The 13901-nt window shown below is 38.5% G+C and overlaps 2 protein-coding genes across 3 annotated transcripts in view; one reads left to right on the top strand and one right to left on the bottom strand.

Annotated features, from left to right (window-relative positions):
- Positions 1-1830, bottom strand: part of Ccdc77 (coiled-coil domain containing 77) — a 51438-nt gene extending 49608 nt beyond the window's left edge. For both annotated transcript variants that reach the window (XM_046459907.2, XM_046459910.2), the window contains exon 1: positions 1694-1830. The gene's annotated coding sequence lies outside the window, so the exon portion shown is untranslated. The remainder of the gene's footprint in view (positions 1-1693) is intronic.
- Positions 1831-1937: 107 nt separating this feature from the next.
- Kdm5a (lysine demethylase 5A) overlaps positions 1938-13901 on the top strand; it is a 97151-nt gene continuing 85187 nt past the window's right edge. The window contains exons 1-3 of the mRNA XM_046459905.2: positions 1938-2266; positions 5531-5608; positions 7176-7298. Of these exons, the coding sequence (XP_046315861.1) occupies positions 2102-2266; positions 5531-5608; positions 7176-7298 (366 nt within the window). The 5' untranslated portion in view covers positions 1938-2101. The remainder of the gene's footprint in view (positions 2267-5530; positions 5609-7175; positions 7299-13901) is intronic.

Raw genomic sequence — 13901 nt, 5'->3', positions numbered from 1 at the left:
ACAGTCTTGAGAAAGAGAGGAAATTATTTCCAAATGTTTTGACAAGGAGCTGAGCTCGTGGCAAAAGCCTGTAATCTCAGTGGCTCAGGAGGTGAGGCAGGAAGATCCCAAGTTCAAAGCCAGCCTCAGCAATTTATTGAGATCCTGAACTTAGCAAGACTCCATCTCAAAAAAATAAAAAGGGCTGGGAATGTGGCTCAGTGGTTGAGGGTTTCTGAGTTCAATCCCTGATACCAAAAACAACTATAATAAACAAAATATTTGAGAAGGAAGTACTAGTTGCTGATGACTAACTTTGATGATTATGGAAGTCTTTCCAGAGCAAGTGATATTTAATTGAATTAGAAGGAAGATAAGTTGGAAAGACATACATGAACTTGTAGGGACAAGGTTGGGTCAGGAGACTACAAAAATGTTCCACAGGAAATAATCTGTGAAGATTCAGAGTTAAGGCAAAGAATGGTGCATCAAAGCCACCAAAAAGTTTGTAGATTATACAGTAAAGCAGAAGAGATGAAGCTTGAAAGTGGCAGTAAATAAAAAAAATGTGAAGTCATTGCATTTTTTTTTTTTTGTAAAAGGGATTGGGCTTAAGCAATGAGACACATCCCCAACCATTTTTATTTTTTTATTTTTTTTTAATTTTTTATTGTTGGCTGTTCAAAACATTAGGTAGTTCTTGATATATCATATTTCACACTTTGATTCAAGTGGGTTATGAGCTCCCATTTTTACCCCATATACAGATTGCAGAATTACATCAGTTACACATCCATTGATTTACATATTGCCATACTAGTGTCTGCTGTGTTCTGCTGCCTTTCCTATCCTCTTTATTTTTTATTTTGAGACAGGGTCTCTCTAAGCTGCTGAGTTGGCTTTGAATTTGCGAAGTTCCTGCCTCAGCTTTCAGAGTCCTTGAGCTAACAGGTGTGTGCCAACATGCCCAGCCATATTGATACTTAATACTAAAAAGCACATTTTCAAGATTTCTCCATTAATCCTGTCTATGTTACTTTCCACAATTTGGAGGAAGTAAGAAATAGACACTGGCATACAGATTTTTTCTTTTTCTTTTTGCGGTTCTGGGGATCCCTTATGCACTCTACCACTGAGCCCTGGCTTCGAGATTTTCCGACAAGTTCAAAACGATTACCGTAGTTTTTTTTTTTTTTTTTTAAATAAACTGAAAAAGGCTTAATACATTATGTGATGCCAAAGGGAGCTAGTTACTGTTAAAATGAGATAATTTAGGGTTGACTGACAAATGCTAGAAAAGAAAGATTAGGAGAGTGAAAAGAATTCTTAGGTGGTGGCCAAAGCCGCTCTGCAGGATTTGGGGGATCGGTTCCATTTAGAACTTATCGTGCAAACGAGGCAGGTATAAAACGACCAAATACAATTGTTCGTAAGATACTAGCAAAGGATGAAAAAAAGAGAGTGTGAAAAACATGCCGGAAATGTTAGTTACTCGGTCAAATGTAGACAAGCAGGATAAAACAAATGACGGCCAACTAGCAGCGAGGTTGGGTAGCTACCGTTAGGCCGGGTTTGTTTGCGCGTCCACTAATACACAAAGGGGAACTGCGTCCTCCTCGCCGGAAGAGAACCTCTGCCCTCTGGGGCATTACACATTCCTCCGCGCCGGAAGAGCGCGTTCTGCCTCGCCCCGAATACTTCTGTTCACTCTTACCTCGCCTAGAGGAGACCGTGGGACCCTCAAGGGTGACCCTCCCGGAGTCATCAGCTGCCCAGAACTGCGACGGGCAAGCAGAGAAATAGCGACACCAGACTCTCCCGAAAGGGAGGAAGAAGAAAAGCGTCGTACCTCGAGGCGTCGCGGCGGAGGAATTCTGTTTCCTGCGGTGGCGGAGGAATTTGACAGTACGTTAACTTCCGGAAAAGTCCGGTCCCTGAGAGGAAAAGCCCTGAAGGAAACAATAACAAACGACTGGAGGAAGCGATTCTGGGGTTTCTGCGTCCCGCACTTCATGTTCAAAAAGATGCGCTGCGGCCCCTGTCAGGGGACGTGAAAAGGCGTGGTGGGCTTCAGCCAGCCTTTCTCCACTTGTTCTCCTAAGGGGGTCCCCTGGCTATTGCCATGGCGGGCATGGGGCCGGGGGGCTACGCGGCAGAGTTCGTGCCACCCCCGGAGTGTCCGGTCTTTGAGCCCAGCTGGGAGGAGTTCACAGACCCGCTCAGCTTCATCGGCCGCATCCGGCCTTTGGCCGAGAAAACTGGCATCTGCAAAATCCGACCGCCCAAGGTACCGGAGTCTGTGAGGAGAGACGGGGAGAAGGGAGTATAGGGGATTCGATACGCTTGGTGTGGCTTTACTTCTCAGGTTTTTCTGTTTTTTCGTGTATACTCTTCCTCATTTCTGAACAACTGAAGGCTACTTTTCTGGATATTTTTACCTTAGTTTCTTCTGCAGTTTAATTTCGGTGGGTGTGAACGCCAGAAAGGGGTCTTCCTAGGGTCTTTTCCATTTAGAACTTGGGCACTGATACTTTTCTCTGGAATTGGGGGAAAGGATAACAAAAGGCTTCAGGCCTTTTGATGTCTGGAAAGGTGTTTAAAGTGTTGTGACCTGACGTGCCTTCCCCTTATGTAGAATCCTCATTATGCTTCTACAGTAGAAACTACCTGTCCGTCGGCTATTTCTGCTGCATCCAAGCCCTGCTAATGCTTAGTTTGTTAAATGTTTGCAGGTCATCTCTCAGGGTTAAGTGGGTTTTTTTTTCTTTTTATTTTTTTACTTTTGTGGGGGGAGTGCCGAGGTTTGAACCTAGGGTCGCCCTAGCTCTGAGCTACATCCCCAGCCCTTTGAGTTTGATATTTTAATTTTCAAAGAGGTCTCGCTAAGTTGCTTAGGTATTCGCTAAATTGCTGAGGCTGGCTTCAAATTTGTGATCCTCCTGCCTCAGCCTCCCGAGTCCCTGGGATTACAGGCTTGTTCTATCACCCGGATAGGTCTTGGGTTTCTTAAAAGGTAATTTGAGCTCTAGTTGTTTCCCACAATGGTATCAAAAGGCAAGAATTCCAGGCCGATTACTGCTGCGATGGAAAAATCTTACATGGCGAAGAGAAAGAGCATCAATAATTTTTGAAATTCAGAGGTTTAGGAAGACTTGGTCAATAGTGGAAGTGGAAGAAAACGTTGAAAACCCTTGATATAAGGAACCAAGGAGCAAAGATTTTAGAATTGCAATGATTGCAAATAATTAGGTTTGCCTAAAGTTGGATAATTATAATTCTCAATCTTTAAGGATCTCAGATATTACTCCTATGGGTGCAATTAATGCCCTAAGAGTTTCAGTGATATGCTCAAGGTCAAAAGGGTTTTTCTTTACCCATTACACCAGTGCTTTCCAAATACTGTTGCTGGATAACCTGTACCATGGTTGACTGGAAGTTTATTAAACTGCATATTGCTAGGCCTTATTAAGACTAGAATCAGGGCTGGGGTTGTACCTCATTGTAGAGCACTTGCCTAGCATGTGTGAGGCTCTGGGTTCTATTCTCAACACTGCATGTGAATAAATGAATAAAATGAAGGTTCATCAACAACTAAAAAAAATGTTAAAAAAAAAAAAAAGACTAGAATCGGGCTGAGTATGTAATTCAGTGGTATAGCATTTGCCTAGCGTGTGTAAGCCCTGGGTTCCATATCTCTGAAACTGCCCAAAGAGTGGGGATTTTAAAAAAAAGGGGGGAAAGAAAAAAGGGTGAAATCTATTTCTGGATCTGGAATGTTTGTAATCTGCTTTTCTAGCAAATGCTTAGATGATTCTTAATGCAGATTAAGTTTGTGAATTTTTGCTGTGGATAGAACCTTTGCTTCTTAAAGACATTTTGCTTTATGTTTTGTCTAGAGGTAGATAAGCCTGTTACCAGTGTTGCATTTAAGAAATCAACCACCCTCACCAGGATTACCATGATAGTTCATACCACAGTGAATTAAAAGCTTAGATGAAAGGGGGAAAAGGAGTAGTTAATTTAGCATCTATAGAATGTTTTATTTAATCTTTGAAGACCTAGTAGGTAAATAAATTTCTCATTTTGCAGATGAGGCAAGTCTGGATAAGTTAAAAAACAATCAAATGTGTTATCTTGGGCAAAAAAGCAAAGTAGGTTTTGAACTTCAAAATCAAAGTTTTCTGATTATAAAGCAGGTCTTACTCCCACTATGCTGAATACTGTAATATTATCAGTTGCAAGCAAAGGATTAACAAATAATTGTTGTGATGATATGCATTGCCATCCTCCAAAAGCTTCTACTTTTTCTTTATCAAAATTATCTAATGCTGACCAAGACTGAAGCATTGAAGTTTTTTCCTAAACCGTATTTTCATCTATTTATGTTGTATTTATTCATTAAAAATTCTATCGAAGGATTGTTTTGGTAAAACAAAGTTATATTTTTATTAAAAAGGCTGAAAGAGTATACATATTAAATAAGGTTTATTAAAAACAAATCTTTGACTACTTCTCATATCTTTAAATGCTATTGTTTAGGCCAATCAAACTATGTTCTTTAGAATGCCACTTGAAATATCTGACCTCAAATTAGTTACATCTGTCTGGAAGTTGTCTTTGTTCTGTGGATTTACTTATTTAAAAAAAGTATATATGTTGTGTATATGTGTGTGTGTATATATATATATATATATATATATATATATATGTATGTTTGGGTCCCTAGAAGCTGGGCTTTGATCAAAACATTTATATAACATAGACTGTAAAGTGCTTATATTTACACATAAATAAAAAATATTTTAAAAAATTGTTGACAAAATTGACTTTTGGGGGAGTGGGAGGGAAACAGGGTCTCTCTATGTTGCCCAGACTGATCTAGAATTCCTGGCTCAAGTGATCTTTCTACCTCAGCCTCCTGAATAACAAACTATTGGCAGGTGCCACTGTAACTGATTAATAAATACTTAAAAATTTCTTTTCTCTTTCCTGCATTGCTGGGAGTCAAACTCAAGTCTTACATATGCTAGCGAAGTGTTCTATCACTGAGCTACATCACCAGCCCTATAAATTTCCTTCTAATCTTTAGTTTTACCTTTTTTTTTTTAATTTGGTAAACCTGTATGTTTATTGGACACTGTTCTGTGGTACATGAACTCATTGCTTTCTGCATGAGTAATTTGAGAAAGCATAACTGTGGGATGTAAATAGCGAGACTGGTGAGAGTTGAGAACACTCTAAGTGATATTAAAATTAAAATTATTTTATGTGAAAAATATTATTCTGTTTCTACAATAAAGAAGACTTACAAGTTCTATTGTCACTGATTTTTGGCAACTCACCCCTTAAAGTAATGAATAATGCACTCCTTGCTTACATACCATTATTATTTTTTGGTGCTGAGTATTGAACCCAGGGCCTTGCACATGCTAGGCAAGTGCTCTACCACTGAGCTACATTCCCAACCCATATTACTGTGTTAAAAAAAGCACATATTTTTGTATGCATAGACACAAACATATATACATATACGCATGTCCTTTCTGTTTAGGATTGGCAACCTCCATTTGCGTGTGAAGTAAAAAGCTTTCGATTCACTCCAAGAGTACAGCGCCTGAATGAACTTGAGGTAAGTGTTATATTAACAATTCTCCTTCCTGATTTTTTATGTTAGGCCTCTAGGTAGAGAACTTTGATTAGCTTATGTACTGAGGCCCAGAGTTTGTGTTAATTGGGATTGACTAGAACAGTTATTTAGTGTTTGGAAGAAGTGTCTGATTTTTAAAAGCTTATGGTTAGAGTTTTTTTATTTAGCTGAGATTATGGGAAATTGTTTCTTACTATATTTTTCATCATGGGAATGTCCAGCTTCGGAGATCTGAAATTCTTAAATTCCACTTTCTCCAATGTTTATTATTCTAAAATTTTTCAGGGACTAATCTCAGAAGATTTCTGCCTCTTGTGGTCCTTGGAGGATAGTTTCTTTTTTTTTAGTTGTAGATGGACGCAAAATATTTATTATTTATTTATTTGTTTACTTATTTATTGTGGTGCTGGGCATCGAACCCAGTGCCCCATGCATGCTAGGCAAGCACTCTACCACTGAGCCACAACCCAGCCTGGAAGATAGGTTTTTTTTAATTCTATAAATTTTCATTTGAAAACCTAGTTTTCAAGTGGTTTTGTTTTGGTAGAATTTCTCCAGACTGTTAATTTTGTTTATTTATTTTTAAGCATTTTTAGCTGTAGATGGACACAATATCTTTATTTTATTAAATTTTTTATGTGGTGCTGAGAATCGAACCCAGTGCCTCACAGGTGCTAGGCAAGCGCTCTACCACTGAGCGCCAGTTAATTTTATTTATAAGATTTCCCTTTAAATATTACTAATTCTCTTGGATTGTGCTTATATTATTTGATGGCCTGGGGATGCAGGTCAGTGGTAAGAGTGTTTTCCTGGCATGGGTGAGGCTCTCAGTTCAATCCCCAGTACCACACACGCACCCACCCCTCTCAAGATAAGAAAAACCAAAACATGTATTTTCTGAGATTTTAATACATATTTTTCTTTTAAACTATTGTAATTAGATACTTGATGAAGCATCTTAATATCACTGAGGTAGAGTTGGTGTACTAAAAGTGTGCATAATACCTACAGATGAAATGATGGAATTAGGATGCTTAGAGACTAGAAATAATTTACTGCGTACTTTGGTTAGCATAAAGTTAAGCAAATTAAAAGAATTCTTGTAGTTGCTAGTGAGAACTTTTTACATATGTTAAAATTATTATTATTTTTGTTGATGTTGCTCTATGGGTTGAACCCAGGGCCTTGCCCACACTAAGCAAGCATTCTACCACTGATCTGTAAATTGTATTTTGAGAGAGGATCTTGCTAAATTGCCCAGGCTGCCTCAAACTTGTAATCCTCCTGCCTCTGTCCACCTCCCAAGTTTTTGGATTACAGGTATATACTACCATACCTGCTTTAGAGTAACTTGTTTTTGCCTCGGTGAATAAAGCTCATTAGAAGTATTTAACCTCTTTACATTATTGGCTTTTTTTTTTTTTTTTTTTTTTAACACAGTTGAGCTTAACAGTAAAGAAGTCTTTAAATTACTCTAGATTAAGACACATTGATTTATTTTCAGCCATACCAGTTCCTATGGCCAATATCTATATTTTATTAATCTTAGGCAATGACCAGAGTGAGACTGGACTTCTTGGATCAACTGGCAAAATTTTGGGAACTTCAAGGGTCTACTCTGAAAATTCCTGTGGTGGAGAGAAAAATTCTGGATCTGTATGCTTTGAGCAAGGTGAGGCACTTATGATGTAATGTTAATGGCTGAAGCCAACTTTATCCAGTACAGTGAATAATAGCTTTGAAACTTAAAAGTGAAAAGTTTAGATTCATTTTTGTACTTCGTTTAGAAATTGAACAGAGGGTCTGGGATATAGAGTACATGCTTAGCATGTGGAAGGGCCTGGGTCTGATCCCAAGCATTACATACATATACATGTACCAAGAAATTGAGCACAAGTCTTGAAATTTATGATAAAGAATTTCAAAGAAACTTGGAGGGAAACATTGCTTTCTGTGTAGGAGTTGTTTGGCAATGAATAAATGGAAACATATCTTAAAGGTTTGTTTGTTAGTGGGATTTTTTTTTTTTTTTTTTTTAATACTGGGGATTGAACCCAGGTGTATTTTACCATTAAGTTACATCCCCAGCCCTTTTTATTTTTTGAGACAGGGTCTCACAATATATTATGATATATATATATATATATATATATATGTGTGTGTGTGTGTGTGTGTGTGTGTATTATGATATATTATTATGCTTAGGGCCTCACTGAGTTGCTGAGGCTGACTTTGAACTTGCAGTCTTCCTGCCTTAGCCTCCTGAGTAACTGCTTTAGCCTCCCGAGGTGTGTGCCACCATGACTGGCCTCAGACTTTTTTTTTTTTTTTTAATTATTTTTTTAACATTTATTTTTTGGTTATAGTCGGACACAATATCTTTATTTATTTATTTATTTATTTTTATGTGGTGCTGAGGATCGAACCAAGGGCCTCACACGTGCTAGGCTAGTGCTCTACTGCTAAGCCACAACCCTAGCCCTTCAGACTTATCTTTAAAAGCTGTTTTATTATAGCTACTCAAGAGCCTGAGGCAGGAGGATCATAAGCTCAAGACCAATGAGACCTTGTCTCAAAATAAAAAGTAATAAAGGACTGAGGATGATACCCTGTCTCAAAATAAAAAGTATTAAAGGACTGAGGATGTAGTGTAGTGGTAGCATATCCCTGGATTCAATCTCTAGTACTGCTCAAAAAAAGCTCTCTTATAATTTGTTATGGAATTAATGATTCAGATTAATTGGCTCCATGGTGTACAATATGCAAAAGAAATACCTATTTACTGATATTATTGGAGTGTGCTGAGTGTATAATATTCTGTATGGAGCTCGTCATCATTTCTGTTTAACTGAAAATATAGTGTATTACAGGGATTCATGATACTCAGCATTCTTGTGTGCCGCAGTCTGGCTGGGCACAATCAGGAGCCACTTGTCAAAAGAAACTAACTTTATTTTTAGAACCACACACGCCAAACAAAACAGCCTCTCAGGAAAAACCCTCAGAGCCTCAACTGCCACCACCGGCTTTCCACAAGCCTCTCTCTCCCACACAAGCTTCTCTCCACCTCCCACAATCCTCCTCCTCTTGAGGCCGATTGGCTGGGTCACTTGGGCGGAGCCAAAAAAGTCCCCCAATGAGCAGCTCCGTGGTCTGAAAGGGCAGGGAAACAGCCCAATGAGCATCACCACAGAGGAGCCAATCAGCTAGATGTTGCTGGGGCTGAGGAGCCAATCAGCTAGATGTTGCTGGGGCCGCTGTGAGCCAATCATCAGCCAGCAGCTGGAAGTTTGCTGGCAGCTGGAAGTTTGCTGGGGCCCCTTTGGCTGTGGCTCTCAACATCTCCCCCTCTCTGTTTAAACAACAAGCATGTGGCTTAGGGACCGTGCCTGTTAGGCAGTCCAATTCAACATATGGTCCTTACCCGTCATCGGATGAACTGACCTCTAGGCGTCAGCCTCCTGTCTTAGGTTGGTACCACTGCAATTGGATCATACCCGTCACTGACTACCGGTCCAGCATACAGCCATACTTGTGGATAGGCCTTTGCACCTGTGGGGGGGTGAGGTTCTTTGCCTCACCTCTGTTGGCCCCCAAATTTTAGACCATCACTAGTAGAGGAGGATGCAAAATGCCATGACATTAAGCCAATTGAGGGCTCCTTTGAAAAATTGTACCACCGGTGACACCATCAGCAAAAATACTCCAGCACTACCACAATTCGCTGTACCAACAGATAGTTCACAATGCGTACAGGTGAGCTCACAATGTGTCCAGGCAAGTTCTGCAAGCAGTTCAGTGATGGCTATTGTAGAAGCTGTAGATTGGTTTTATCTTTGACTTCACCAGCACTGGGATGAAGATAGGAATTCTGGCAATAATGGCTAAAGAAAAATTATGTAACATTACAGAAGGCACTAAAAGAAAACAATTTTCTTAACAATTTACATTATCTTTAAGAGAATTATTAAATATAATGAAAAGGAAAGGTGAAAGTAAACAAACAGATCTGTTAACCTTCTTTTTTGTTTACATATTAAAACAATCCTCAACAGTTGTTTACCCAATTTAAATTAAGCCATATAAATCACGTGAAAAAAAAAATATTTGGATCCATTTTATCATGAGCGCTCATCTTATATGATATATGGACATACATACATTCAAACATATAACACAAAACACAAGTGTGCACACATAATATAATACATACAACACATAACATTATAGTAAAGGCCTTATAACTTTTTACAGGTGAAATCTCCATTGCAATGTTTAAAAACTCTATAGTCAAAAAATAGAACTGATCAGCAAAACATTAACCTAGGTCTGTATGAGCTCAAAAAACAAAATAGAACTTCATGATATGGCAAAGGGCAATAATAAAATAGATATTGAAAAAAGCATCCTGGTTCTGTTGCAGATGTAAGAATAGCCAAACTGGAGTTTTGGATATCAGTTGTTATGGATTTGAGCCAAATCATCTTCTTTTTGGTCTGTAGAAATCGCTTTAGTTAATCTTTCTGGAATCCAAATCGGCTGCTGTTCTCCCTGTGGAAACACATAAACAGACCCCCGACTCCAGACAATCACTGGGTCAGGACCTTGGTTAATCTCTCTGGAATCCAAATCGGCTGCTGTTCTCCCTGTGGAAACACACAAACAGACCCCCGACTCCAGACAATTACTGGGTCAGGACCTTTCCATTGTCCTGTTAGAATATCCTTCCAAAGTACCTTGGGCTTATGTACATTTTTTGGACACATATGCCTTTCCGCAGCACTAAGTCCTGATGAATCCAAATTTAAAAAGTTTAGAGTAAAAAGGGTTATTTTAAGTTTATCTTTGGGGAATATATACCCCTTCCCAATTCCTTCTTTTTGCTTTAATAAGTACATTTTAATAGTTTGATGAGCTCTTTCAACTATGCCTTGTCCCTGTGGATTGTATGGGATTCCTGTTATATGAGTAATGCCAAATGTTGAGCAAAATTGTTTAAAAGAGGTAGAAGTATAACCAGGGGCATTATCTGTTTTTAACTGTTTTGGAACACCCACAGTGGCAAAATTTTGTAAGCAATGAGCTATAACATCTTTAGTTTTTTCTCCGGCATGAAGGGAGCCCATCAAAAATCCAGAAGAAGTATCAACTGTAACATGCAAATATTTTAATTTTCCAAATTCTGGCAAGTGTGTGACGTCCATCTGCCAAATATGGTTAGGTATCAATCCTGTAGGATTGACTCCAAGATTAACTTGTGGTAAAAAGGTCACACAATTTTGACATTGTTTTATTATTTGTCTAGCTTGTTCCTTAGTTATTTTAAAACGTTTTTGTAAAGTATTAGCATTGACATGGAACTTTTTATGAAAATTTATAGCTTCTTCTAGTGTAGAGAAAATATGTATGTCATGTGTAGTTTTATCTGCTAAATCATTGCCCAAACTAAGGGCTCCAGGCAATCCTGTATGTGCCCTGATATGTCCTATAAAGAATGGATCTTTTCTGTCCCAGATTAGACTTTGTATAGTGGAAAGCAAAGAGAAAACAGTAGAAGAAGGGGAAATCCTACCAGCATCTTCAAGAGATACTATAGCATTAACTACATACTGACTATCAGAAAATAAATTAAATACAGAATCTTTAAACATCACAAAAGCTTGTAAAACTGCATTAAGCTCTACCTTTTGAGCTGATTGTTTGGGTACTAAAAATGTAAAAGTTTGATCAGGGGTAACTACTGCTGCTGTACCATTATTTGACCCATCAGTGAATATATTTGGAGCATTCATGATAGGTGTTTTTCTTGTCATTTTTGGAAAAATTACAGGATGCAATGACCAAAAAGACAATAAAGGATTAGATGGTAAGTGGTTATCAAATGAAACATTAGATTTGCACATGATTATTGCCCAAGTTTTTAACTCATTAGCTAACTCATCAATTTGATTCATAGTATATGGAGTAATAATTTTATTGGGAGAAATTCCAAACACTCCCTTTGCTGCTTTTATTCCTTTGAGTATTAATTGTCCTACAGCCTCAGGATACCTAGTAAGAATAGTGTTAGGAGAATAAGATAAATGTATCCATAATAATGGACCTTCTTGCCAAAATACTCCTGTAGGAATATTTTTTGTTGGTAGTACAATAAATAATAAAGGCAAACTTATATCAATTCTATCCAAATGCATATTTTCCATATATGTTTCAATGATTTTTAATGCCTTTCTTGCTTCAGGCGTTAACATTCGGGGTGAATTTGGATCTGATGGACCTTTTAGGATATCAAATAAAGGTCCCAACTCTCCTGTTGGTATACCTAAATAAGGCCTTATCCAATTTATGTCTCCTAATAACTTTTGAAAGTCATTAAGTGATTTGAGTTGATCTACTCGTATTTGAATTTTTGGTGGACGGACCATGGTTGAGGATAATAGAACTCCTAAATAATTAATTGGAAAATTTAATTGTACTTTATCTATTGCTATCTCTAGATTATAATTTTTTAATAAGTTTGTAAGTGTGGCATAACATTCTAGCAATGTGTTTTTTATCTTTGTGTGCTAATAATACATCATCCATATAGTGAAATATTTGTAGTTCAGGATTTTGATTTCTAAGTGGCTGGATTAGTTTGTTAACATAAATTTGACACATAGTTGGGCTGTTAGCCATCCCTTGAGGGAGTACTTTCCATTCATATCTCTGATCAGGACCTTCATGATTCAGTGCAGGGATAGTAAATGCAAAACGTGGACTATCCTCAGGATGAATTGGAATTGAAAAAAAAACAATCTTTAATATCTATAACTAAAACATACCAGGTTTTTGGCAAAGCAGACAACTGAGGAATCCCTGATTGAGCAGGTCCCATAATAACCATCTCATTATTAATGGCTCTTAAATCTTGCAATAATCTCCATTTACCAGATTTCTTTTTGATGACAAAAATGGGAGTATTATGGGGAGATACAGAAGGTTGTATATGTCCTTCTGCTAATTGTTGTTTGACCAGGTCATGGGCTGCTTGTATCTTTTCTTTAGTCAGGGGCCACTGAGGAACCCATACTGGTCTTTCTGATTTCCAAGTAATTTTTATTGTCTCAGTGGCCCTTTCTGAAAATCCAACCCATGTCTGTCTGTTCCTTGATCTATTTGTATTGGTGCTGCTATACCTTGTTCTTGTTTTTCTAATCTTTTTCCTTTCCTAAAACCTTGTCTAGTCATAATAGTGGGTGCATTTTGGTTGATGTTATTTGTTAATGTCAAACCTAATTGATCTAGGACATCTCGTCCCCATAAATTTATAGGAAGATGATCCAATACATATGGCTGCATAGTTCCTTCACATCCTTCAGGATCCTTCCAATCTAATACCATTGCACTTCTATGGGGATTAGTCGCCACTCCTAGGCCTCGAAGCGTTTGAGTGGCTTGTTGTAATGGCCAATGTTTTGGCCATTCTTGACGAGAGATGATGCTAAGGTCTGCACCTGTATCCAGTAGCCCATTAAATTCATGTCCTTGAATATTTAGTTTTAGCATGGGGCGAGAATCTAAATTTAAAGAAAGCATAGCCCAATGTACACCTGTGGAGCCTAATCCCTTGGAACCTCTTTCTACAGTATGACTGGAAAATTTATCATGTAGGCTGGGTATTATTAGTAACTGTGCTATTCTATCTCCTGGTGAAATTACTGATATACCCTTTGGAGAACTGTCTATAATTTTTATTTCACCTTCATAATCGGGATCAATTACCCCAGGACTTATCATAAGTCCTTTTAGAGTAGAAGAGCTGCGTCCCAATAATAAGCCTACTGTTCCTTTGGGAAGAGGTCCTTTCACCCCTGTGGGAATGATTTGAACTCCCATCTCTGGAGTTAGTACTGCTCTGGCGGAGGCGCAGATGTCCAACCCTGCGCTCCCTCTGGTTTGTCTGATGAGGGATCTGATGGACAATGTGTCCTGGGCACTACCCTGATGGGGTTGCTGGGTTCCTCCAGTGCTCCGTATATTTGTGGTTTGGGGCCCCGGAGCATTGGGCCCCCCTGTCCATTTTTTGGCAATGGAGCCCGATGCCTTTCTCCACAATATCGTGGGTAAACACCTGGTCCTTGTTCGTTTTTTGATAATGGAGTACCCTCTATGGTGGTTTGAGAACGGCATTCATTAGCCCAATGTCTCCCTCTACGGCATCGTGGGCAAATACCTGGTATTCTACTCCTTTGATACCTAGTTTTGTTAAACCCTCCTCCAATGGGGCAATTCC

The sequence above is a fragment of the Marmota monax genome, unplaced genomic scaffold (assembly GCF_021218885.2).
Source record: "Marmota monax isolate L192 unplaced genomic scaffold, Marmota_monax_Labrador192_F-V1.1 WCK01_AAM20220418_F8-fsc00163, whole genome shotgun sequence".
Taxonomy (NCBI): domain Eukaryota; kingdom Metazoa; phylum Chordata; class Mammalia; order Rodentia; family Sciuridae; genus Marmota; species Marmota monax.
The sequence above is the reverse complement of the archived record's forward strand: the minus strand, read 5'-3'. Positions and strand labels throughout refer to the sequence as shown.